Source organism: Acanthopagrus latus, chromosome 22 (assembly GCF_904848185.1).
Source record: "Acanthopagrus latus isolate v.2019 chromosome 22, fAcaLat1.1, whole genome shotgun sequence".
Taxonomy (NCBI): Eukaryota; Metazoa; Chordata; class Actinopteri; order Spariformes; family Sparidae; genus Acanthopagrus; species Acanthopagrus latus.
This window is the reverse complement of record NC_051060.1, coordinates 3,944,491-3,969,856: the sequence shown is the minus strand read 5'-3', so window position 1 is coordinate 3,969,856 and position 25,366 is coordinate 3,944,491. Positions and strand designations below refer to the sequence as shown.

The 25,366-nt window shown below is 42.9% G+C and overlaps 1 protein-coding gene across 1 annotated transcript in view; it reads left to right on the top strand.

The window, feature by feature from the left end:
* The window catches only part of tnfrsf21 (tumor necrosis factor receptor superfamily, member 21), a 49,646-nt gene that overhangs the window by 9,322 nt on the left and 14,958 nt on the right, over positions 1 to 25,366 (top strand). Inside the window, exons 2-4 of the mRNA XM_037087470.1 lie at positions 2,417 to 3,125; positions 7,192 to 7,770; positions 23,966 to 24,231. Of these exons, the coding sequence (XP_036943365.1) occupies positions 2,417 to 3,125; positions 7,192 to 7,770; positions 23,966 to 24,231 (1,554 nt within the window). The remainder of the gene's footprint in view (positions 1 to 2,416; positions 3,126 to 7,191; positions 7,771 to 23,965; positions 24,232 to 25,366) is intronic.

Below are 25,366 nucleotides of genomic sequence, written 5' to 3'. Positions count from 1 at the left end.
TTCGCCGCTTGCTTTTCTCAATCCTTCCCTCCCTGCTTTTTATATAAAATATGTTATGTTGAACTAGCAATAAATTCCAATTTACTTCCAGGCGTTGTTTTGTTTGGAATGGTTTGCATGTCTCTGAAGCTTACGTCTTGAATCAGACTCAAGTTAAGATAAGATAAAATAAGATGATCCTTTATTAGTCCCACAATGGGGAAATGTGCAATATTAGAGCAGCAAAGGGGACAGCAGAAATAGAGAGCATCAATTAAAACAGTAGTAATGAATAGTAATATACACATACAAGTATAACGCTGTAGAAACAATATAAATAAGAAACAAGTACTCCTACTTTCCTTTACACTATAGAGAATATTTACAGCATTGTATATTGAGATGCAGAAATTGCACATTGGGAAAATGAGTTTGAAGTGAATTTGGTGTGTTACTTTACTGGGAGCAGAGCTGGTTGTGCAGGCAAACAGCAGCAGGAACGGAGGACCTGCGATGTCGCTCCTTTTGCACACTTATCACTAAGCAGCCTGTCGCTGAAGGAGCTCTCCAGCTCTCTTATAGTGTCCTGTGGGGTGGGAGCTGTCCTCTATCAGGAATAATAGCTTAGCTATCATCCGGCTTTCTCCCACCACCTTCACTGAGTTGACGGGGCCATCCAAAGGCAGAGATGGCCTTCTTGATCAGTTTGGAAGTCTCTTCCTGTCAGCAGTTGCGATGCTGCTGCCCCAGCAGACCACTCCATAGAACATGGCTGATGCCACAAAAGAGTCAGAAGAAATCCACTTACAGCTCTTTGGTCTTCCATTAAGCTTGAGGCAGTTCTACTGGCACCAGTCCACAAAGTCCAGGGTCAGTTCTCTGTACTGTCTCTGTGTCATCCTCATCTCTGATGAGGCCGACAGGCAGAGTCATCACAGAGCAGCTGTAGGTGGCAGTTGTCAGAGATGTTCTTAAAGTCTGCAGTGCAGAGAGTGAAGAGAAAAGGAGCCACGATGGTTCCCTGCTGGGCCCCCAAACTGCAGACGACCTAATCCAGCTAACAGTCTCGTGCCCCACAAGGTAGTGGTGATGTAGTCCAGGAACCAGGATGAGTGCTCCAGCTTGTCCCTCAGAAGCACCGGCTGTATGGGAGTTATTTTTAAGACAAGACAATATGAGACTCATAAATTACTGGCTGCAAGACATTACAAGCAAACAAAAACATATGCCCTTAAGTTCAGAACGAGTTGAAAAGATTCGAAAATAAAAAAAAAAAGAGACCATTGTGGGATGACACCAGCCATCAGCTGTTCCCAGCTGACCCATGACTACTCGATAGCCATAACTGCACTATACTACACAGTTGGAGCAAGCCCATCTCTTGCATTGGCCTTCATTTTGATCGCAACTACATACCAGTTAAGCTTCATGACTGTATCTTGCTCAGTGTGCTGGTGCAAACCGTAACCACCTGGCAAAATATTCAAAACTGCTTCTGTGTTAGTTTCCATTACAAAAAAACATGTCCAGGACACAGAGACAGACTCACAAGGTGAGCACATTACGAACACTGACCCAGCTGGTCAACACAGGATGAAGTGAAGGATTGGAAACTAGGGCCCTGTTTTAAATTGTGGCATAGTAACTGCATAGTAAAGCACCGTCAGTGCTCCAGCATTGTTGGAGAGAGTTCTCCACTGATGTTGTTGCTCTGAAATGACTCACAGTGTGTGTGTGTGTGTAACCTTAGACATGTGTGGGTTACTCCCCTAAACCCAGTGAGCTGTCGACTTCCCAGCAGAGATGAGGGGGAGCCTGGATATAAAGGAAGGACGAGTCATGTGTCTGATTAAAATCTCAGTTCTGGTCGTAAAGTCAGTGTGCACTGTTAGGCACTCAACTTGGCGGGGCGGGGGGTTGCAGGCTGAGTCAGGGGAGTCAGTAAATGAAATGACATTGAATTAAATGGGTCTCTGACAGAGATACTTCCCAAAAATCCCATCAAAGCAGACTCATACAGTCAGGACCCAAACAGCAGCCTTGGAAATTGGACTTCCAGGAATCTCCTTTAACCTGACCCACAGCACACTCACACTGCCTGCCTGCTTGGCCTGCGGCGTCTCATACAAAATTATAAAAGTGGAACTCTGACATGGAGACTGATTGGTCTGGTTGTGTGAGGCTTGCTCCTTGCTGGTCAGGAAACAGTTTTGGATGGGATGATGACATGTTTAAGTTTTGGAGGTCCTCATTTGTGACCTGATCAGCGTACAAACCAGGGTTGGGTGGTGGTGTCCGTTTCGATATCCTTCAATAGCAAATAAGCATTCTGACGCTTCAGGTTCCAGTCTTGGTGAATGAAAATCTTTTATCTTAGATAGATACAGTAGTCAGTTTTTTTGATTTCTCTAACTTCCACGCTTTCCTCTCTTCTCAGCTCTTATCCACGGTGCTTGTTCAGATCTCAGCCCGGGCTTTGACCACCAGCAGCCCAGCTGACCAGCCTCTCCTTTCTCCACGCCGCTATCAGCACACTGACCCAGACTCGGGCACCCAGCTGGTCTGCGACAAGTGCCCGGCAGGCACCTACGTGTCTTCACACTGCTCCCTGACAGCTGTGAGGGAGTGCAGCCCTTGCCCTGAAGGCACCTTCACAAGGGGTGAGAACGGGGTCCAGCAATGCCATCGCTGTCGGGCTCCATGTCCTGCAGGCTTCATGGAGAAAGCGCCCTGCACGGCCATCCAAGACCGTGTCTGCACATGTCCTCCGAACAGCTTCTTGTCGGGTGATGGTGGCACAGAGTGTAAGCCCCACTCACTGTGCCCACCAGGGACCAGGGTGAAAAAGCGGGGCAGTGGAACAGAGGACGTGGTCTGTAAGCAGTGCACCAAGGGGACTTTCTCAGACATGGAGTCGAGTGCAATGAGGTGCCGAACCCACACAGACTGCCAAGCTCAGGGGCTGGTGCTGCTCACTCCGGGGACTAGAAATACAGATAACGTCTGTGGACCATCTCCCACAGCCCCCTCTTCCTCATCGTCTGTCTCCTTAACCACCCCACTGGTGCCTGCACAGGCTGTGCTCGTACAGGAACCTGTGACCTCTTCATCCTCTTCATCATCACTGATTGGACCTGAACACAAAGGTGAGAACAGAGATCTTGTTTTTCACTGTTATATTCAATGTAGTTCATTTCAGCATTTTCACATTTATGCTGAGTAAAATGATTAAATTGATTATATGTTTCACGTCACTTTTCTGGTAGCTCAGTATCCAATAGTGTCGTTATTACTCCGGATGACTTCAAATTGGCTAAATTCTGAACTGGGCTAAATTAACCTAATAGGTGTTCATCTAAGTATGGGTGTACACAGAGTTTCCCACAGAATCAGACTTTAATTGTGGCGGTGGCTGTCAGGCTGTGGTGCCATAGAGCAGGCGCACTCGAGACTTCCACCGACCAAGTCGGCAAACTTCCTGTTTGGCGCCAAGCTAACTTGAATGGGAATAAAATGTGATCAGGTGGCTCTTCTAGACTCTCCAAATTTTATTGGACCAGATAGGCCAAATTCTGACTGTAAAACAAGTCATTTTGGGTGTTTGTTAAGCCTTTATTATTGTTTTAAGGACACGTATTTCACAATGTTAGCTTTTGGGAAAAAGCCCCCGGTGTATCACATGATGATGTAATTACATGGCTTGGCCATGACAAAAATTGTCTTTAAGGATTTGCGCTCTTTGTAGAGGCTTGATTTTGACGATGAGGCCAGCCATCCTCGTTGCAGAGGAACTTACAGTCAAGCTAACTGCATTAAATATAACATCATGCTAGAGCGAGGGACAACGGGATGCACGGTAACAATCTGAGAAAGGTTGAACGTTGCATGAAACTTAAAGCAGAACTTGTGGAAAAAGTATTAATGATATGAATAAGTTGGATTCCCCAGTGTCATGAATGTCTTAAAGTTGAAACGCATCTTCTATTTGATTGAATGAATGAGTGGGAAGAAGCTGAAGATGAGTAGGTTTGAAGGGTTTTCTAATTGACTGCCAAGTTTCAGAGGAAGTAGGGATTATTGAAAGTTGAATAATACCCCAAAAATGTAAGAAAGATGTGAAATATTTCACTGTTTGAATAGTGTTTTTAGCTGCAGGCGTTAATGAGTAGATGAGAGGTTAAAATGTACAATAGCTGAATATTCTTGTGTTTAAATGAAGTTCTAATGTTGAAAATTGTGACTTGGGTGCCTCAAAACACAGCAGAATAACAATGAAAACATACTGCATGTTTTCAGAGATTCATGGAGATTGGTAGGCATGGAAACAAACTGGTGGCAGCTCCTTATCTCAGGAATGTTACTATATGTGGTCAGGAGGAGTTATGGGTATTTCTGTCTTTCTCCGTCACACTCTGTTTGTCTTTTCCCCTCCCGCCTTACCTTTAGATCAGAGAATGTGAAAACACCTTACTTTCCTGCACTCTGTCCTCCACCTTCCCTTGTCATCCCTGTTATTACATCAGTCCTGTCTCAGCCAGTCATTTCTCAAAATCAACCATCCATAGCCAGTATTACAACCCCCCCCTTCCCACAGAGACCCTCACACCTATAATACTGTCACCAGTGTTTGTGTTGGCATAGGATCGATGGCCTCTCAGCCAGTTAATCTGACCCTGTCTGTGCTGTAAGAGGGAAAGTGGGGGTGGGTGGGTGTGGGTGCTACGCTCCCATGACTGCTATTTTTCACCCATCTTTTGCTCTCAGTGATGAGGATGGAAGGGCCGCTTTGGAAAAGGAGCAAACCAAAATGTCTGTAGCCACTTTGCACAACAATAAGAGCGGCAATAAAAGCCTAACTGTATTCACTATATTTCACGTCACTAGACGTAAGGGGCTTTGTTATTACATCATATATCTCAGAGCAACCATAGATGCAAGCAAAGAATTTGGTATGAATGTTTGAATATACCAACTGGGTCCATGAGGAACACATAGCAGTACCTCGTGAACAATGAATTCAACTGGAGTGGATATAGCACCATGCCAGTAAATCCACAGCTATCACAACACAAAATGGAGAAAGAAGTGCTCGGCACGGGAAGACAAAAGCATGAACAGAACCTCATCAGAAGTTTTGTTTTTCCAAGTATGTTGATACAGTGTGAATCTTTAGCTGGACTAACTACGTTTTGCATGTACAATCACATTTATCCCCAATCACTGATGCTCAAAAGCTGACTACTTCCACTGTGGTTGCTGGACTGCATTACATCCCATGCAAGTCTTCTGTATTATTCTAAAATGTTGGTTATTAAAGACTTTTTGTTGCGAGCCAAACATGAGCCTAAATTTAGGATTAGACCTGCACCTGCGTACCTGTCTGCTGATAAGAGGATAAGAGGGATTAACACTCATCCAAGTGACGATCCTAATAAGCAGCAGCCCATTTATGATCTAATGTCATTATACAACACCAATCCCATTAGCAGCAGCACACAGTCACAGAGTGAGCAGCAGGGAGGTGGTAGCAGCCATATTGATAATCGATAGTTGGTGGTGCACTAAAGGTCCACTGGCCATTACAGTTCGCTCCAGTGTCTGAAAAACACTGTCCCTGCCGCTGTTTATTTCAAATGGGACAATCCTTTTAGTCAGTCAGCCATTTCAACAGGTGACAGACTGTTTGGCTGTGAATTGTGAGTCATTTGACCAATCCATTCTACCACTGAAGATTATTTCAAATTATTCCTACATCTGGTAAGATTGGTCCCAGTTTAAGCTTAATCAAGGGCCAGACTGTGGGGTGAGCAACTCAGAGCTCATCTGCTGTGAGATTAGGAGGATGAGCACAGCTGGACCTCAACAAGTGGAGGCAGATTGTACTTTGTTTGCAGTTTATACGCATCAGCTGCAAGCTAACTGTAAACAATGAATTGATAAATGGTGTTTAAAGCAATTCATTGTTTGCTGACTGTCAAATAAGTGATAACTAAAGTCTGAGTGACTAAAAAGTCAAAAATGTATTAATGATCGTTATAACAAAGTGTTAAACTCTTGATATCCTTAAAAAAGTGTGTTGTGCATGGCTGAGATAGAGAAGCTGTATGTTAATACAAACAATTTGCCAGCTGTGCTTCTTTAAGAACCATCTCCTGAGAGTTGTGGATGGAAATGCACATTCATTTACATTTTCTTCTGACAGTTTCCTGGAAATTCTGTCATAACTGGCTCACCATTTGGACACTTGAGCATATTACATTTTTTATTTCTCACTTGTGTCACTTTCCACTATATAACATCAGAATTATTAGGTCTTAGGAAGTATATCGGTTAACTCCCTGTGTAGGCATTGTCTTCCCTCACCTTGACTCTGGTATTGCCCCTCTGACAGGCCAGCATGCATATTGAAACATTAGCAAATGTTCTAAAATGTGTAGGATTGATATTAAGTTTAAGGTTGTCAATGAGGTGACACTCACCTATTCCAGGTTTCACAACAGTCAGGCAGTGAACATCAGCTAGTCCTGTGAGACAGAAAATCTTGATCCAATCTCCTCTCTTGCATTGTGCCCTGGTTGTAAAATAGGCTACACACTTATGTGTGTCTTTTTTTTCTGCAACCTTCTGGCACTTATTTTAGACGGAATTCAAAATTGAGCTTTGCAGCAATTAGTGGTTTCTACCTGAACTTTTGGGGCCTGAATTGTACCTAATTCACACATGACCTATCTACGCCTACCAGGGATGTTTTGTGAATGTCAATTCAGTTGCTAATCAAATTTAAGAGTTTGTCATTTAATTGTGTTATGTGTCTATGCTGAAAATTTGGCGGATAGATGATGGTTTAGCCTCAAAAACCTAGAATTGGTCTGGCTCCAGCTTTTAAAGTACACTGCCCAAGAATGGAGGAAGTCAGCAGGAGGAGCAGATGAGTGAAAGGAGAGGCAGGAGGTTATCCCTTCTTCTGTTTGTGTGCCAGATTGCTTGCATGGATTAAAGTGTTAGGCCGCCCTCCCGTGATGCCTTCTGTTTTCGTTGTCTGAGTGAAGCAAGTCTCTGGAGTGAGTGAATTTAATTCCCTCTCTGTCTGTGTTGTCTCTCATCTCTTACTTCTGTACTATCTTGTCTCTTTGCTCTCTTTGTTCTCCCTCATCTCTCTTACTCTTGCTTGCCCTATCTCTTCTCTATCGATCCTTTTGTCTCTCATCACAGGCACCTACAGCCAGTCAGCAGCTATTCAGCTGAGGGGTAACCTGGGTGGGAAAGACCACCATGCGGAGGGGCTCCACCTCAGCTGGCCTGGGAATCCCACCCCAACAAATCAAGATGCCTCACGGACTCCACCTTCCACAGCTCGCAAGCAACTGATGGACCGTGAGCTCCAGCAGGGGCAATCCAGTTCTGACCCTGTGCCAGGCCCCAGCAAGAGGGCAATGGAGGGTGCAGGGATAGAGAGGGTTGGGACAGGTATCAGCAAGGTAGTCGGGCAAGGAAGTGGTGGCAGTGGAGGAGGGGTTTCCAGCTACTACAGGCCAACTCGCAGGGGCTCCCCAAGGCCGAGCACCCATAATGACTTTGACATCAATGAGCACCTGCCCTGGATGATAGTGCTGCTGCTCCTGCTGGTGCTGGTCGTGATCGTGGTGTGCAGTGTGAAGCGGAGCTCTCGTGTGCTGAAGAAGGGCCCCGTGCAGGACCCCAGCAGCATCATGGAGAAGGCAATTCAGAAGAAACCATCTGCGCCTCCAACACAGGCCAAGGAGAAGTGGATCTACTACTCCAACGGACAGGGTAAGCCCATTTCTTCTTTGCTTTCCACAAGGGTCGTTATAGTGAAACATTGTGGGAAAGTGCTCTGACCCTAGGGTTGGGTGATGTCTAAGCTGGTATATGGCGAGGTCCATGGTTAAACATCATAATGAGCAATGGCATTGTTGTTGATAGTGATGGGGTAGAGTGTCTCCTCAGAGCTGCCGTAAGGGAGGGGTTGCTCATTAGCTCACCACTGTAATCACCATTTTTTCCCCAGTGCTACTCACTGATTTCACCCAAATGAGAAACTGTGTCACCTGTCACCACTGACATACATCCCTGTGTATGGTTTAAAACAGTCTTTGTCTCTGCATCACATGTCTGTGCCTTAGTTGTGTACAGCCTCAGAATCTTGGAACAAAGATAGCCAGCTAGTTATACTGACCGACATGATTGACAGAAAGACATTACCAGCAACCTGCAAAAAAAGGTGGTACAGGACTCAGAGGTCGAGGACTTTCAGCCATCCCGATGGACAGAGGCTTGTTCTATAGCTCCAACCCTATTCAACACACAATTGGGACAGAACTGTCAAAATATCTTGGACCACCACAAGCTCCCAGAACAGTTTTAGAACTTCTCAGCATAGATTCTAAGTGTCTCTAGAAATCTAATCTATAAAAAGATGATCTTTCATTTCATGGTTTGGTGATGATGTTGGAGATCAGGGTCCTACAGATTGTCTCAAGATCTCTGATACGTGTTCAGTTGGGTTAGGAGTTGGTGACTTTCGATTTCAAATGTCAAAACGACTATCATCTTTATGTAACCTCTACTCTTTTCAATCCTGGATAAACAGTTTAACAACAAGTCATTATAGGTTCTTGAGCAATGTTAAGTATTGAACCTCATACAAGGCTCAGTTGAAGTTTACACACATAGTGATAAGACAGACGGTATGCCCTCAGAGAAAGTGGCTTTTCATAGCTCTGCTGTGCTGTTTTTAGTGTTCTCCACACTGCTTATATGGTGTACGTCTGCAGCCAACATGGGGGGTTCATGGACTTCTAAGTGCATACTGGATGCCCCAGTCTAGTGTAATGACATCTTCTGCCCCTGAACTGTATAGAACAATCTGTTGGTGTGATCGCACCGCTGTGGGTATCCGATCTAATCAATTCTGCCCCACAGCGCATGGTGTGGAAGGCAGTGGTTACACAAGCAAGGACATGACCCTGTTGTAGTACCACCCTGCTGTCACTATCCACCCCCAACACGGACAAACACTGGTTGACTTACTGCTCTCAGGTCTTCAATTTCCTCTTGGTGTCTCCTTCCTTTCCTTGTCTGGCTGTCTTGTTCTGAGTCACTGCCCTCTTCCCTTGTTTCTCTCTTCTTTTATTTAAGCTCACTTTCTCTTTCTGTTTTGTTCTTTCACCCATTTTTTGTTTCATTTACTATGATTCCTGTCTTCTTGACACTCCGCAAGTAGTCCATTCATTTGTCACGACAGAACTTCAGTCAAAGCAGAGCTCCACCAAAAAGCCTGCAATCACTGCGGAAGGTTTCTGATGTGTCAGTGTTTCCCCTATATGCAGTGAAAGCACTACACCCTAAGTTATCTTGAAATTGATTTTTTTTTCATTACTACTATTTGTATAATTGCTACAAATCACCATTTAAGATGAGTGACTGAAATCCTCGTCATCCTATTCAAAGGCTGCAACAGGCGACTCATCAAAGCGGGGTGAAGTTAGTTTCAGGTTGGATATTCGGTGGATATTCAGTCGGGTCCAGCCGCGACTTTACTGAGGTTTGCCCAGTGTTAGCACCAGGAGGACGGTCAGCTCACCTCCCAGAGTCTCGCGCTGAATTGCTGGAAACTGATTATGGGTCCGTTATTCAATGACTTAATATATTAATACAAAATAATTGCAGTTTTTTCAATATAACAATCATAAAAATCATTTCAATAAAAAAAAAATCTAGGAGAAAACACTGTGTTCTAAGAATTTTGGATGGGTGGGGTGAAATATTTCTTTCTTAGCTGAAACCAACAATGGGACAAAATAAATGTAAAGAGAGACATAGTGGAGCCTTATATTTTCCTGCTTTTTTGTCCTTTGCCAATCACACCTATGATAAGTGTTAAATGATAAAAAAGGTGAATAAGATAAAAGATGAGGGACATCCTGGATCTGTTTGTTTGCTCTTCTTCATTTTTTAAATGTATTATAGAAGTATCAGGTCGGGACTCAGTATCGGCAAATACTCAATATCAAATGACTCTGTCTCAGACTCAGGGGCAAAAAAACCCTGATCGGGACATCCCTACTTGTCACCCTCTGTACAGCTCCCGTCTGTTGAACCTGTGGCTTTCAACAGGTGGAGTGCATTGTGCCCCACAGCTGAGTGCTTAATTTCACACTGAAAGAGACACAAACCCAGGAGACACCTCCTATGTGAGACACTTGAATCTCTTCTTTGAAATTCTGTACAAGTGTGTGTGTGTGTGTGTGTGTGTGTGTGTGTGTGTGTGTGTGTGTGTGTGTGTGTGTGTGTGCGCTGTGATAAAGCCGGGCCACCCGCCACCCTCTCTCTGCTCCCTCAGTGCCTGACCACAGAGAACTGGAATAATCTGGTTTCAGCTGCATCAGGGTTGTTGGTTGGTTGGCAAGGCACATTAGTGGGTCAATCGGGTCTCTTACAGGGCGACAAAGACATACATAGGGGGATGGAAATGAGGAGAGAGAGTGAGAGGGTGGAGGGGTTTTGGGGTGGGGGATGGACAGGGGGAAATGTTGTGATGTACAGTTGTTGGCTAAACTCACATGGGGCTTCCCTGCCGTTACCTAGCAACCTTTGTTCGCTCGGATAATAAAGGTGCTGATGGAGAGAGGGATGGGGATAAAGTTTAGGATGAGTGCAGGTAGTTACGCAAAAAGAGAACAAATTAGCAAAAAAAACCCATCTTGGTTTGGGGCAGTGCTTACTGTGATTACTGTATGCAAGTGCCTAATCAAAAAGTATAATTTTTGTTAAAGTTCTCATGAAATTTAAATCAAGGTGTAAGTGTTTTTATCGCATATGTCTTTCCCTATATCTCAGAGTTTCTAACTTCCTGGACAACAATAGGCAAAATGTTGATATGGGTGTAAACCATATGTATAACATAAAAGATGCCAACAGATTACTGTAGACAAACAAAACTTTAGAACTTGATTCACTGGTTTGAGTGAAACTTGATATTTTCTGTAGTAGTTCTGTTGTCCTCTGCCCGCCCGCCTTCAAATCTGAACAAATAGCTTTACTTGTTGCTAGAGTAATTGCTAACTGTTGCTAACCAGCAGCTTCTCAACAGACACCTTGACTTTGGCCACGCCAGCACCAAGATGATTAATGATCCCAGTTGCTTTGTTGCTAAGATAACAGCCAACATACAGCTGCTTAATGTCACAGTCGTCAGGTAAAGAAAGTGCAACTAAGTTAGAAATTCTTGGCTGACTCAGATAAGAACCAAACCTGGCAAGAAAACCACCTCGGTACTGTATTCTGTGATGTCAAATTGGCCTCCGTCTTTCCAGTCTGCGCTTTACCATCCAGGTTGGACACTGTTCACCAGCGGCTTCCAGCCTAGGGGAAGTCAGCGGACTGCTAGCTCCATGGCAGGGGCTACTAGGTACTGTAAACATCAGTCAACGAGTCCCACCCTATCTGCTGGGTCACTTACAGTGATGACAATGGTCACCGACCAACTTTGCAGTCACTCTCAGCTCTACAGAGTGCATTAGCATCTCTCAGATTAATGTTAAGACATTAGCCTTACGCTCGAGCGAGCAGGACGCTGATCCAGTAGCTCCGTACGTGCAGTTTCTTGAATTTCTTCCGGGATCAATAAAGTATCTATCTATCTATCTATCTATCTATCTATCTATCTATCTATCTATCTATCTAGCGATCAGCAACTTCACTGCTTGGTTCATTCTCACTGCCCTCTTCAGCATCTTTTCAGGCACAATTTCACCCCCAACATACCAGCCATGTGCACCAACCCAGCACCCAACAGACAGATAAAGTTAGCAACTAATAGAGCTTTTGGCAGCTAAAGAGCCAGGTGCTGATTGAGACCAAAACAGAGCGGAAGGGAGAATGACTATTGAACTTAAATTCATCAGGGTGCATCAAAAGCATTTTGATTTAATACCAATAATGTTTTTTTGTTTTTTTTTTGATTTTTAAAAAAGAAATTGCCTGCGATATTTTGTCATAACTTTGTAAGTCAGTGTTCGTGTTTTGTTTACAGCAAGTTCTGTTATACCAAAGTGGCCAAAAAGGGGGAAAAAAGGAATAAAAGGAAAATGCTGCTTTCATGGTGTTTTGCTGTAATTAGAATGAGCCAGCTTAAAGAAATAGCACTTAAAGCAGCATCATTTTCTTCAAAAAGATCCACGTAATTAAACCATTAGTGGGAAAGTTGCAGCATGTACCAGCCTCTGCACTTCACGTTTCAACATAAAGCTCTGGTGCTCATAACTGATGCTTAGCTTTTACTCTGTGTAAAATTGGTTATATGTAATTGCCCTCTAAAACTCGATATGACAAAAACAATAATTTTTTGTGCTTTCTTATGTGCTACCTCTTTAGTTAAGGTTTGGTTAGACTCCTTTTTAAAAGAAACCAGTGTTTTCTCATGGATGGTATTATAACAGATTACAAATGCCAGTGTCAGACAGAACAGATTCTCTTCAATTTAATCTAAACAATAATTCTCTCATGCGTTAATTCACTTATTTGGTTGTGACAGTACTGTGGTTGAACACGCCATTTGCACAACCAAAACCAAACACTCGTCAAGAAAATCTAAACATTTTGAGGGGGTTTTGGTTTGTGCGTGTTTGTGTGTGTTCTCCTGATTGGATGAGTAATCTTGTGCCCATGTGTATGTATTTACTTGGAGATGTATGTATGCACATCTAACCCAAATAGCTATTTTACACCACTATTTATTCTTTGGAACATAAAACGAAACAGCTTCTTAATCCTTCCAAGGTGCGTGGCTGGCTCCCCTTGAAGGTTGTAATGCCCCTTTACTAGAGTAGTTAAAACACACGGGTAATAAAGGAAAAAGAGAAGGGAAACGTCAAAGCACAGATCACACACAAACAGCACTTGGCATTTGCTCAGAGGCAGTCAGGAAATAGTGAAAAGTGCTACTCCTCCACAGCAGGGCCGAGTGGGGCTTTCCAGGGCCATGCTCCAGATTTTTATTGCATAGGATTTAAGAAACACATTTGTTTATCTGAAATAAGGATACAGCAGTCAAATTAACTGAAAGGGAATCACAAACATGTTGCATGAAGGTCAGCTTGAGGCTACAGTAAGCTAACCTTGCTATTAAAACCGCGTTTTCACAAGATTTCTGTCATCACTACAAACAGTCGTGTCATTATATCACTTATAGCGTAAAGTATATCATGTAGCTGCCTGCTCCTCAAGATTTAAAGAGAATTGTTGTAACCCTATGGAATACTTGAAAAAAAAAACACCCATTATGGAAACATCATAATGGTCCTTTAAGAGAACACCAGGTAGAGGCAGGTTGGGCTTTGTGTGGTAATCAGCCATATTATTTACAACATACTATATTTCCAAAGTAAGATGCAGATTTTAGAGGAAAACATGAAGGAAAACAACACTCTACCTGCCCACTATCCTCCCTCGTTAAACATCCACACCGTTAATGATGCCAAGCTCCACATCCAAGCCCAGCGGGGAGCCACGAGTTCGAATATACTGCACTTTGCGGTACCAGGGTGGGCCGAGGTAGCCTGCTTTCAGTTCAGCCTGGGTTTGATTGTGAAGAGCAGGGTTTTGGGGGGGGTTGTTGCCGGTTTGGAGGTATACAACACGTGTTGTGCTCTCACAAAGCCACACACACATTTCACCAATTTAACGTTGTGTGTTCCCAAATTGGAATGAACTTGAGAAGACCATGTGATGTGATTAAGAGAATGGTATTTTTAAAGATGCTGACGCACACAGCGACCTGCTTCCCATCATGTTACACACAATAATAGGGTGAGACCACCTGTTGGATACATGTTTTATTCCTTTATCATTCTTTAAGAAAAAAACCTCAGTGTTGCTTAAATCAGAATCAGGAGAGTCCCAGACATTACAGCAATATAAAATTCTTCTTATATGGTCAATTATAATCCATCCAAATCACATTGTTTGCATGTTGTATTGGACACTTGTGCTACTGTATCCTGAATGCTGTGTCACTATCACTGTCGTCAGATCTGGGAAGTTCTTGAACTGATTAAATATCCTGAATTGAATTGCTTCAAAATGCTCAGTTCTTCAAAGAAAGCTCAACATTTAACAATTTTTCTGACTGAAGGTTACATTCTTCTCCAGCATTTCTGAGTGGGCAACAGAATTGTACATTTTAATACATTTCCCCCACAAACCAATGAAGTGAGCCACTGCCCCAAATTAAGGAGTTCTTGGGGTCTTACTCATGAGTGAGGTTAAGATTGAACAATCAACAGATGGATTGCTATGACGCCAATGATCCTTTAGACAAGAGCTGACCTTGAAGGCGAAGATCTTGACTTACCAATCAATCCTCAATACATTTAAAGCATCACTTGTGGTCATAAGAGGATGGTAATGACAACAAATGTGATAGCGGATACACTCTTAGATTTTTTTTTCTTTTTTTTTTGCAGAGTGGCTGAGCTTCAGAGGCTCTTGGGGATAGTATGGGGAGCTCAGGCATCTGGAAGGAGTTTCGTGTACAATCTGTTCTTGTTTTGTGGCAAAAAAAAGTCAATTGAAGATGTTCTAGCATCTGACTAGGCCTCGCTGATGCCTCCCTTTAGAGGTTTTCTGGCCATTATCAAACTGGAAGGGGTTGCTTGGGGAGACTCATAAATAGTCACCCCTGGATTCCCCAGGAAAAACGCTGAAGGACATGGCTAGAACTACATGGCTTTGTTTGCGGCCACTGTGATCTGAATAAGAAGCGGTAAATGAACAGATGAGTTATGGCTGCCTGTCCAAATTATCCCAGGGAATTTCCCAATACAACCAAAGTCAGTTACTGGGAAAAGTAGAGCAACTAGGGGTCATCTTTCTCCTGATGTTGAGAAGGAGAGAAGAATTTTACCTAGTGAATGTGAATGAGAAGGTGAGATTCACAAGCTTTGGGTGGTGAGCGAACGAATGAGGTTGGTGTACAAGGGGCTCAAATGAAATTCCTACTCAGGGTGTCTGAGCTCAGGTTTAGGGATAGTGTGAGGAGCTCGGACGACAGGAAAGACATCAGAATGGAAGTGCTGCACTTCCTTGTTCAACGGAACAGTTTGAAGGGCTTTGGCGCCTCCTGGACTGGACCTTCTTGGGGAGATTTTTCAGGCATTTCAAATTCTTAAGACCCAAGGTCAGACCCAACAAGTTGGAGGGATTACACCTTCAAGATGAAGGGATCCTCCAATAAGAGAGAGAGGTTGTGGCTTGGAAGGATGCCTGGCGCTACCTTGCTTATCCTTCTGCTACTGTGTCCTAGACCTGGATTAGCAGTGGTACATGGATGATTGGATTGCCGCCCACATGAACCTCAAACGCTTCCATGTACATCCAAAGATGTGAGATTGTTAAAAACACAAAAGGTCTACTGGAGCAGCTGGGAGTCAAGTGCCTGTTACGTTAGCTGTAACTGCTGAGAAATAAATTTGCATGTTTCCTAGTATCTACTTATCTAGCTTTGCTCTGATGTTGTGAACACCAATTAGATGTTGTTATTTATGAGAACAAATAACATGTGAATGCGATACTCATTACAGAGGAGAGACTCTTTCTTGTGTGGATGCTAGACCTCAGTAACCTGAGGTAGACAGGTGGGTTGCTGTTGTTAAGCCAAACAAGGAGTTCAGTTTCGTCAGAGGTGGGGATGAGTGTTTTCCTTGGTTGGTTTTGGAGTGCTATATATAACAGAGGCACTGTTGTTGAGAAAGAGTACCAGTGTGTGGGTTTTCATTACTAAATATATCCATGTGGATTATTTTAACTTGCTTGATTGTTCCATCATGTGATCCAGGCATTGCAGCAGAGTTTTAAAGGTGTATAGACACGAAACACAACTTTTTATAATGACAAAGACGAAACCCAAGACTCCCGTTGGTGGTTGTGTATGTGTATTGGGTGGCCCAGAGGCAGGAGGATCAAGCGGCACCTGTTCTGGTCAGAGCTGATGTGGCTGGATTGCCTCCTCACTGTTGACTTTACTGAAACTAAAACCAGCTCCATTCTCATCAAACTGCACTAATTGTACATCTGTGCTGCTCCCCATCACCACACTGATGTTTTTATCTCACCGTTACGTGACAAAATCGTCATAACAGCAAGTTGGTCATTTCACCACTTTGGTCTGAAATATCTTGAAAAACAGCCATTGGATGGATTTCTATGAAACTGTGACTGTCATTCTCTGACTTTTCTCTTTTGATCTTGATTTGTATTTATTCAATACTTGGTGGCTTTAGGTCCAACTAGCTGCAAAGCCAATGATGTTCCCATTGATGTCGTGAATGAATGTGAGCGTGATCAAGCAAAAGGGTAATTCCGTGCAAACTCACCCAGAATTACGAACATTTCGCAGTTCATGTTGTGGATTTACTTGATTTTTTAATTCATTTTTTCTTCTGGGTTTGGTGAGGCTTCTAAACAAAAGGATCACAAAAAGGATGCAATTAGGTCAGATGGCCAAACTTCCAAAAATCCTCATTAAAAAAAGGGATTTGAAGTACATTAACTTGGGACTGACCCAAATCTACAGCCACTGTAAACATAAATAAACATATAAACATTTTTAACCTAAGCAGTGTTAGCTTAACAAACTGCTAAATGATAAGTTTTCTTAATTGTTTTCTGTTAATTGACTGAATTTACCAATACTTAACTGGATTCTAATAAATCCTTCTCAGTTTTAGTATTTGTACCTTCGTCGTGCTAAACCTGATTGGTTTTAAATATCAAAGAAGTGTGTGTTGAATGAATCAGCACATCAGATCCTGAATCACGTTTGGTCTCATTCGTGCCACATATCTACAAAGATACATGATACCCACTGAGAAACTTTCTTTTGAGTGTTGAACTTCCTCCTTACTGTGTCAGTGGGAAGAGCTTGCTGCCGAGCTCAGAGCACCAGAAACTTGGAATAGTAACTTTGCAACAGATATAGCCAAGTGAACTTCACTCCCGCTGTCGGGGCTCTCTACTTCTTTTTACTGGCTGACAGAAAATACAAAGCAATTAGCATCACAGCAGAAGTCATTATCACCTGCACTGCCAAATAAGATGAGTCATTTCCAACACATAATGGGGATAGGGAAGAAAATGACACATTTGTGTTTCTTTCCAACATGACAAATGTTAACAAAAGCGTTTGTCTCATTGTGTGCTGTAATGCGAGCAGAAATGACACTCGCTTCTCGTGACGCGCCTCCAGGATAGTGAACAGCTTGTCCTCCCTGGGCAGCTGTATCGTGCTATGAAAGTTTGACAAAACATCGCCGTTTGGATAAACACCAGTGACTGACAGCAAGTAGCGTCTCGCATCTGACTGCTGAATTCAGCGACAAGTGCACACACCCTGATACTCACACATAAGCACACTTCATCCCACTACTTCCCCATGCAAAACACATGAACACATCCGCAGGCTGACACACTGAATCATCACGAGACTTATATAGGTCATTTAAATGTGGTCAGCTAGCAGTGAGGCATGCAGAGCGAGGGGATTTCTCCTCTGTCCCCGTGTGCTGTGGATGAGAGTCGACAGGCTCTTAGGCCAACAAGGCCGGCACGCGAGGGTTCTCTGGGTCCTCTGGGATTCATGCAAGTTTATTAATTTTGAGCAAAAGGAGATTGTGTGTGTGTGTGCGTGTGTGTGTGTATGGGTGTGCGCGTGCATGTGTGTGTGTGTGAATGTATGTTTTCTTCTCTATATTTGAGTTTTTAAGCCATTTTGAGTGAGGACACTGCAAAAAGAGGTCAAATGAAGCTGTGTTACAAAGGGCCAGTTTAGGATTCAGATTCGGGTTTGGGGTCAGGATTAATGGTTAGTTTAGTTAAGGTTTATGACTTGGGTTGAGGGTTAAAATAAGAATTCAGTACGGGTAAAGGTTGAGGTTGTGGTGAGGGTTTGAAGGTGAGTGGTAGAGTGTTGTTGTATTCCTGTAGTGTGTGTAGCATGTCAGGGGGTCTCTGCACTGTAACCATGTGTGCAGGCTTCACATGTCTATTTATACGTGCCTCTAGGCTTGTGTGTGTGTGCTTGCTCTCCCTTGTCTGTATACATTTGTACACTTGTGTCGAGCCATAGAGTTACCACCACTGGCTTACATCCATTTAATCTCTGCCTCTCATCCTGGATTTATGCCTGGATTTATGCACTTTGCATGTCTGCTACACTAAATGTTAATCAGGGATCAACCTGATGCAAAAGTGGTGAATTAATTCTGTACTGATGCTGTGGAGTGTAATGACTGTGGAGCTCAGGGGGCCTGCAGAGGGTAACATTTTCATTTAATCTTGACAGAACATTAGTTTTAAAATTTTGATTCTGTCATCAGAAACACTTTTAAAGCCTTGAAAGTGTCACCACTGCATCTGTTTTTATGATACTTACCTACGCTGGTTCCACCGACACTGGAAGCAGTGCAGTCAGTAACCATTTCCCCATAACCTCCTCAGCGACCTCCCTTGGAAACTGTAGGATTGAAAACATAAATAATTGATCGGTAAATAAAAGTGAATGGTGTAACACAATTAAGTTACATTAACTTTCTCTGCTTCCTCTATTTTGCTATCTAAATAGGCAAATAGCTAGGAATAGTAGCAGGGCAGCACAACTTAAATAAAAGTCTTGCTAAGTGCTGGTTTATTACCAGCAACAGCAATGTCACAGTTTTGAGCACTTTGCCGGGTGTTTGTGTCTGTTGGCAGACAGATCAGATGCAGCGTTTCCCACAGATAATGTGTGGGAAACACTGGATTTTTCCAAACTCGTCGGTTTTACAGGCAGACTAAAAACCACACCGCCTGTATCATATATATAGCTTCATGCCATTCATTCAAGACGGGTGTGCTGTCTTGCTGTCACACCACAAATATATTAATGTGTGGGAAAGACTGGATTTCATCACCATGATGAAGCAGCACAACAGCACAAGACGCAGTCATGAAGCTTGACAGGTGTGTCGTTTAAAACAAAATGAAGGCTGAGTAAAACGATGGTTGTCACAGGGTTGTTGTGGTACGCACGATGGAAGGGTCCATTGAGTTACAGATCACTTTATTCCACTTTCAATCATTTCTGTCCACTTTAAAACACTGGGTTGAACTACAGAGCAGCTTGCAATGGGATGACACTGGCGGCAGTGATAAATAGGTGCATACTGTGCACTGGAGCACATGACAGGAGAGAGGTGAGTTTGGCAAAACAGGTGTTTAATTTTACACATTCCTTGCATCAAACAAGCAATACACATATTCAGATCTGACACAGTTGTTTTCCATTACACCATACACACCAATTTAGCAAAGCGGCTGGTGCAATGTCGTCACAAGATGGTCGCCAGTCTGATATACAAATAAAAAAGGGACGAGCGGACCAGACAAAAGTCAGATGGTAAGTAAACCACCAGGCTACACACAAAAAAACGGTTCAGGTAATTAGGTTAAGAAATGCCTCTTGACCTAATTGTTCATAACAACTCTACTTCCTGAACACTCTGGAGCCATCAGCATATTTTCTGTCACGTGAAATACTCTGATGAGACGTACTTTTTTCATGCTGCATGCGTATCAATCACTAATGATTATTGTGTTTTTTTTGTCATGGGCTGCATGATAAAATCCTGTATACACACACCAGTGAAAGTGTTTAAAATGCATAAAGGAGCACAATAATAACCTTTTCTCTGTCACGCAAAGCAACTGAGATACTATATTTTTGCTCGACAAACAGATGAGTCAGCATTTATATTTCCAGCCAAGTCATTGTCAAGTCACATAACGGTCAGGGAGGAAGTGGAGCAGAGTGTGTGTGTGTGTGTGTGTGTGTGTGTGTGTGTGTGTGTTAACAGGCAGCAGAACGTCTGAGGGAGAGAGCTGCGCATTAAAAATCAGTCCTTGTGGCTAAAGAGAAACACCAGGTGGTGATGTGTGTGTGTGTGTCTCAGCAGGGAGATACATATATTTACAGTGACACACATACAGTTAAAATCAGAGAAAAGTAACATCTCATGTACCAATGAGATGAAAAGGCGTCCTAGCTGAAATGAGTTGTATTTCCATGGCAACTTGATCCAGTAACCAGATACAAATCTGACAGCCATGCAGCCTCAGGGTGTGCATGCTGAGAAAACAGCTGCAAAGGACCAGCTAGTTGTGTCAGTGCAGTTTATTTAATATTCTTTGTTTAATCCAACATGTAAGTCGGTCTTGTCAAATTTAGAATTATTTATTCTGTAAATTCTGGGGGGAATTTCAACACAGAAAAAGTGGATACTCAGAAAGATATACCAACAAAGTGTTTAGAAACGAATCAATCAATTGATGCCAAGTTAAAAAGTGGTTCCAAAAACCAAAGAAGACAAGTTAACTTTAGCTTTCACAGTGTTTAATGAACGATTGACTAGGTTTAATTTCCCCAAGTGAAATGTTAAAGAATATATACTGCATTGAGATGGACACACAATGAACATTGTGCAAAATGGTAAAGCCCGGCCAATATTACATATGTCATATATATATATATATATATATATATATATATATATATATATATATATATATATATATATATATATATATATATATATATCGGTATCAGCGTATATACTGTCAGATATGAAGACCTTATATTTACAAACTGCAAACTTACAATTGTATTAAACTGTCAGAAAAAACTCATCTCTGAAAAAACTTGAACATTACTGAAAATAATCATGTGCGTCAGGTGCTACAGGTTTTATTCCGCCCTCCGCACGGCATCATACCATGAATGTATAAAAAGAACAAGATTCATAGCAGGAACGTTTCAGAAGCCTTTTGCCGGCCCAACTTTGTTGATCTGGTAATGTTTCATGTTTATACAATAGGGAGTCTGCACAGGGTGTTTTATTTTGCAAATTGGCCGGATGCTCTACGCCGTTCCTGTGTCTCTGACCTCCTGTTGGTCCTGATCTGCCCGGTGCAGCTTGTTGTTGCTTTTGTTAAAAATAAACCAGGCAGCCGGATCGCAAAGCAGCCGTGCCCGGCTTCACTCCACAGTGCGCCGGAGCTGATCATGGCTGCTTGTGATTTGTAACATACTATCTGCTACTAGGGGAAGGAGAGTGATGTCAGGTTAACAAGGCGGATGCTTTTTGGTCATTTTGCTCACAAGGGGGACAGCATCCCCCCTCATCCCCCCTCAAATCACCTACTGACTATTATAGTTTAGCTAACACCTCTTCATAAACCAACACAAACACATGGATATAGATAAAAGTTTGACTTCTGTACGGTACCTCTCACTTGTGACACTCCTTTTGCAATACTAGCACATCCTCAATCCCTAAATTACCAAATTGTTGTTCTTTGTTTGACCCAACCACCCATCCTCCATATGCAGATTTTGTTGCTCTTCATACTACCATGCCTGACTTCCTCCTTTGCCTGCTAGGAATTACTATAGCCACTGGAGGTCACTGCTTATCAAACAAACAAAATATGGGTTGTAATAACCTGCTTTCTCAGTCGAGGCCATATCAACCCCCTCTCAAGCACGCAGTTCATGGAGAGTTTGCACTGATCAGGAATCCGCAGATAAATGCTAAATATCCACATTTTGGAACCGTTATTCTTCCTTTCAGTATAATTATCTGGGTCACGTCAGCCGATATTGTCCCAGAGGACAGACCATGAGTAAGTAGGGAGTGGCTGTAAGTAGGTGGCTCTTTCCACAGCCCTCTCAATGACATACGTACACCTGGAAGAAATATGGATTACTTAAGAATCTCTACTGATGCAATCAGATTTGAATCTGTTTGCTATGGTTCACAGCTACATTTACACTCTATCTGATTGAATGGCATAGGTATTAAGTGGGCTTAGTGTATGCTAAGGGTATGAACCTCCTTATATTGGCCTCACTCTTTCAAAAGAAACGTGATTTAAAACAACAGTAGAAAATCTTAGAGGGCAAAATACAATAGAACTGTGTAGATTTATGAACATAATTAGACAGCTATGTGAACGATTGTTAATAGAATGACTAAATAGATTCAAGACTAAAATACTATCTTCTTCTGGTATTTCTTTAGGGATTCTTAGCACCAGATGGATAACAAGTCTTGACAGATCCTTGACTTCATCATGTTTTTCCTGTTAAAGTTTTTGTTTTGACCTCTTCCCATAGGCTACAATTTTTGACTTCCTGCGCTGTTACACAACAAAGCACTTGTGAGTCCATGTGACTTCTGTATAAAAGCCCTGCTTTTCCTCGAAAAAAAAAACGGTGGTGTGACCAAATTCTCACAAAAAAAAAGAAAACAAACCTATAAATCCTGAAGCACTGGGACTGTTGAGCCCTCCTACTGAGTGTCCGATTCAGTTTTGGGGCGGATGCTGGCTTGAAAGATTCACGGGAAGGTCAATCTACAAACAATCTCCCCTGTGATCGATTAGAATGAGATCCAACCTGACGTGTTTGGCGTAATCGCAAAAAAAAAAAAAAAAAGCTCCCAAGAATCAGATTCTGCAGTGGCTCAACAGCTGTCTGTCCTCAGGACCTGCCAACCACACACCAGGTGTTCGTCTACAGACGGAAACACGAGACGGCCCCAGCTGATCCAGCGAGATACAAGACTGATGGCATGACATGCTTCCTCTTGCAACACCTCGCGTGTATGTGCAATCTGTAGCGTGCGACGGGAAAGCCAAGGTGTTAAGAGGTGGATCTGTTGCACCGAGGAGATTCTTTCTGCTCCTTGAGTGCCACTGGCCTCATGACTTAGTTGGATGACATGACGGGGAAAGCACTCCATCTGCACGAGCTGTGCAGTAGGGCTTTATGTCTGAGAGGGTCTGCTGATTTCAATCATCAAAGTAATTCCTAGTCTAATTTTCAAAGTAAATGTACTTCAGTGTGTTGGTACTGCAATTACAGCAAAATGCAGATTTTTTTTGCTTTGAACCAGTGTTGTAAAAAGTACCCACAATTCATATGTTGCTTTTAAAAACATTACTCAGGCAAAAGTGAAATTCACCCCCAAGTACTTCAGTGAAAGTCTTACGATAAATGTAAAGCATATGTATATTTACTTATGTATGTATTGCATGCCTTTTATTAGTCCAGCCAATTGTGATTCTGATGCAGCAAAGTAACTAGCTATTAAAATTATCTAATAAATGTAGTGGGATAAAAGTACAACAGTAGAGTAGAAGTATAAAGTTTCAGAAAATGGAAAAACTTAATTTTTTTTTTCAAGTAAGTGCAGCGGTTAATCAAGTACTTCATTGATACCTGAAGGGAAAATGCTTGTGTTACAGCTGCTCCCATTCAAAAGTCTTAAAGTGTGAAAACAAGCGGGAGCGACCGCGTCAGGCTGCTTGCGCGGTGGCGCATGTGCACAGAGTTAATGAGTACATTTGCAAGTAAGTTTAAGTACATTTAATCACAGCTGTAAAATGAATGCTAACATACAATGAAAAAAATAATGCAAAATGATCTGTAGCCATCATCCAATACCTGTTTGACATTTCACTCCACATTTTCCCCCAAATGTTAGCCAGATGGTGGCAACGGAGGAAAAGTCAGTCAGTCAGTTTACAGGTTTCTTTACATAACGAACTAGTGGCATACGCTGAAAGAATCTAACTCCAGAGTCACTCTTATGCACACAGCATACAGACGTGAAGTGTAATGATAGAGAGAGAACAATGGTGTTTTGTGCGGAGCGTGAGCATGAGGACTACATTACTTAGAAATTAGGCAATTTGTTTGCCACCGCATCCTGTTAGTTAGCACAGCTTACAGCCACTGGCCTACATTCTTCAATTACAAGGAAATCCAGCAGTCATCTGAGTCTCATTTTCCTCCCCTTTTTTTATAGTGAATGGCTGATTAGTGGTTGAACAAATAATTCACAATGTTTCCTTCTCCTTCTCTGCCCAGGGGTGGATATCTTGAAGCTGGTGGCGGCTCAGGTGGGCACCCAGTGGATAGACATGTATCAGTCGCTGGCCAACGCCACGGAGAGGGAGGTCGCCGCCTTCTCAAACGGCTACTCGTCAGATCACGAGCGGGCGTATGCCGCGCTGCAGCACTGGACCATCCGCGACGGCGATGCCAACCTGGCCAAGCTGATCAACGCCCTGCATCGCCAGCGCCGCATTGACGTGGTGGAGAAGATCCGCTGTGTCATGGAGGACAACCCACAGGTGGGCTTGCACGGACGCATGGGCAAGAATCCGTTCTGTTCAGAGCATGAAATAGCTTTGACCTTTTCTGACTTCAGGTCTTTTCCATCTCCAGCTCTGTCAAGATCTCTGGCACACGCTGTAGTACACACTGTTCTTTGAGGTTTTTTGGGGGGGTTTTTTCCCCTCACTGATATCTAATCTGTGAGGAAAGCTGTCTGGTGTCAGGAGCCAGTCCCTGTGGTTTAGCAGCATTCCTCACATTAAAGCAACAGTTCTCTTTGGGGGAATGGTTGGATGGCTGGTCTGCACAGTTCTGGAAAACTGCTTGTCGGGATGAGTGAGTTAGTGAGGGAGGAAGCGGCGACACCTTGGATCAGAGTTTTGAGGCCTGAGTGAATCTTCAAAAAGGTACTGTGATGTCATCAGCGTAGGCGGGGCCAGTGTGGGCAACGTTTGACCTGTTGGTCTGCTGTTACTCCGTTGATTGAGACACACTTAGTTGTTACAAACTGTGAGAAGCGGCTGCAGCAAAATGTCCCAATCATCGGCGCCTTCTTGAAGGTTTTGCACTGAATACAACACATTAAAATGTTTCTTACCTTTTTTAAAAGTGTCACTTCGTTGCAGCATCGCTGTAAAAGCCTGCCTGTTTTTTTGTGTTTCAAATGCATCCCGTGTGCTTCCGTATCCCAAGTGGGTCTGACCTCCCAGCAGCTGTCTGAACACTGTTTCAACCGATTCCACCATTTACACCAATTGTATTAAAGAACATGACATACTGACGGTAAACATTAACATTAACAGTAACTGATACAGGCTACTTGTTTGGAGAAAGAAGAGTGTAGAAAGTCACCAGACTCCCTTGAAAAACGCTCAGTTTTGAGACTTGTGGCGTCAGGAGAACCTGTATGAACTCAGTGAAAGTCTGTCTGCAGCACATTCTTAACTATTCGGCTGTATTTCTTTATTCGGCAACCATTATACATGAAGATATTCTTCTTTGTGTAATAAACATACCTGTTTCTCCCAATGATGTAGGTGTATGTAGAGCGGTGAGGGTTTGATCTAAAGGGGTTACAACATGCATGATGAGATGCATTTACAGTCAGGTGCTGCAAGGTTTGATATGTGACTGAACTTTTGTGATCTCATT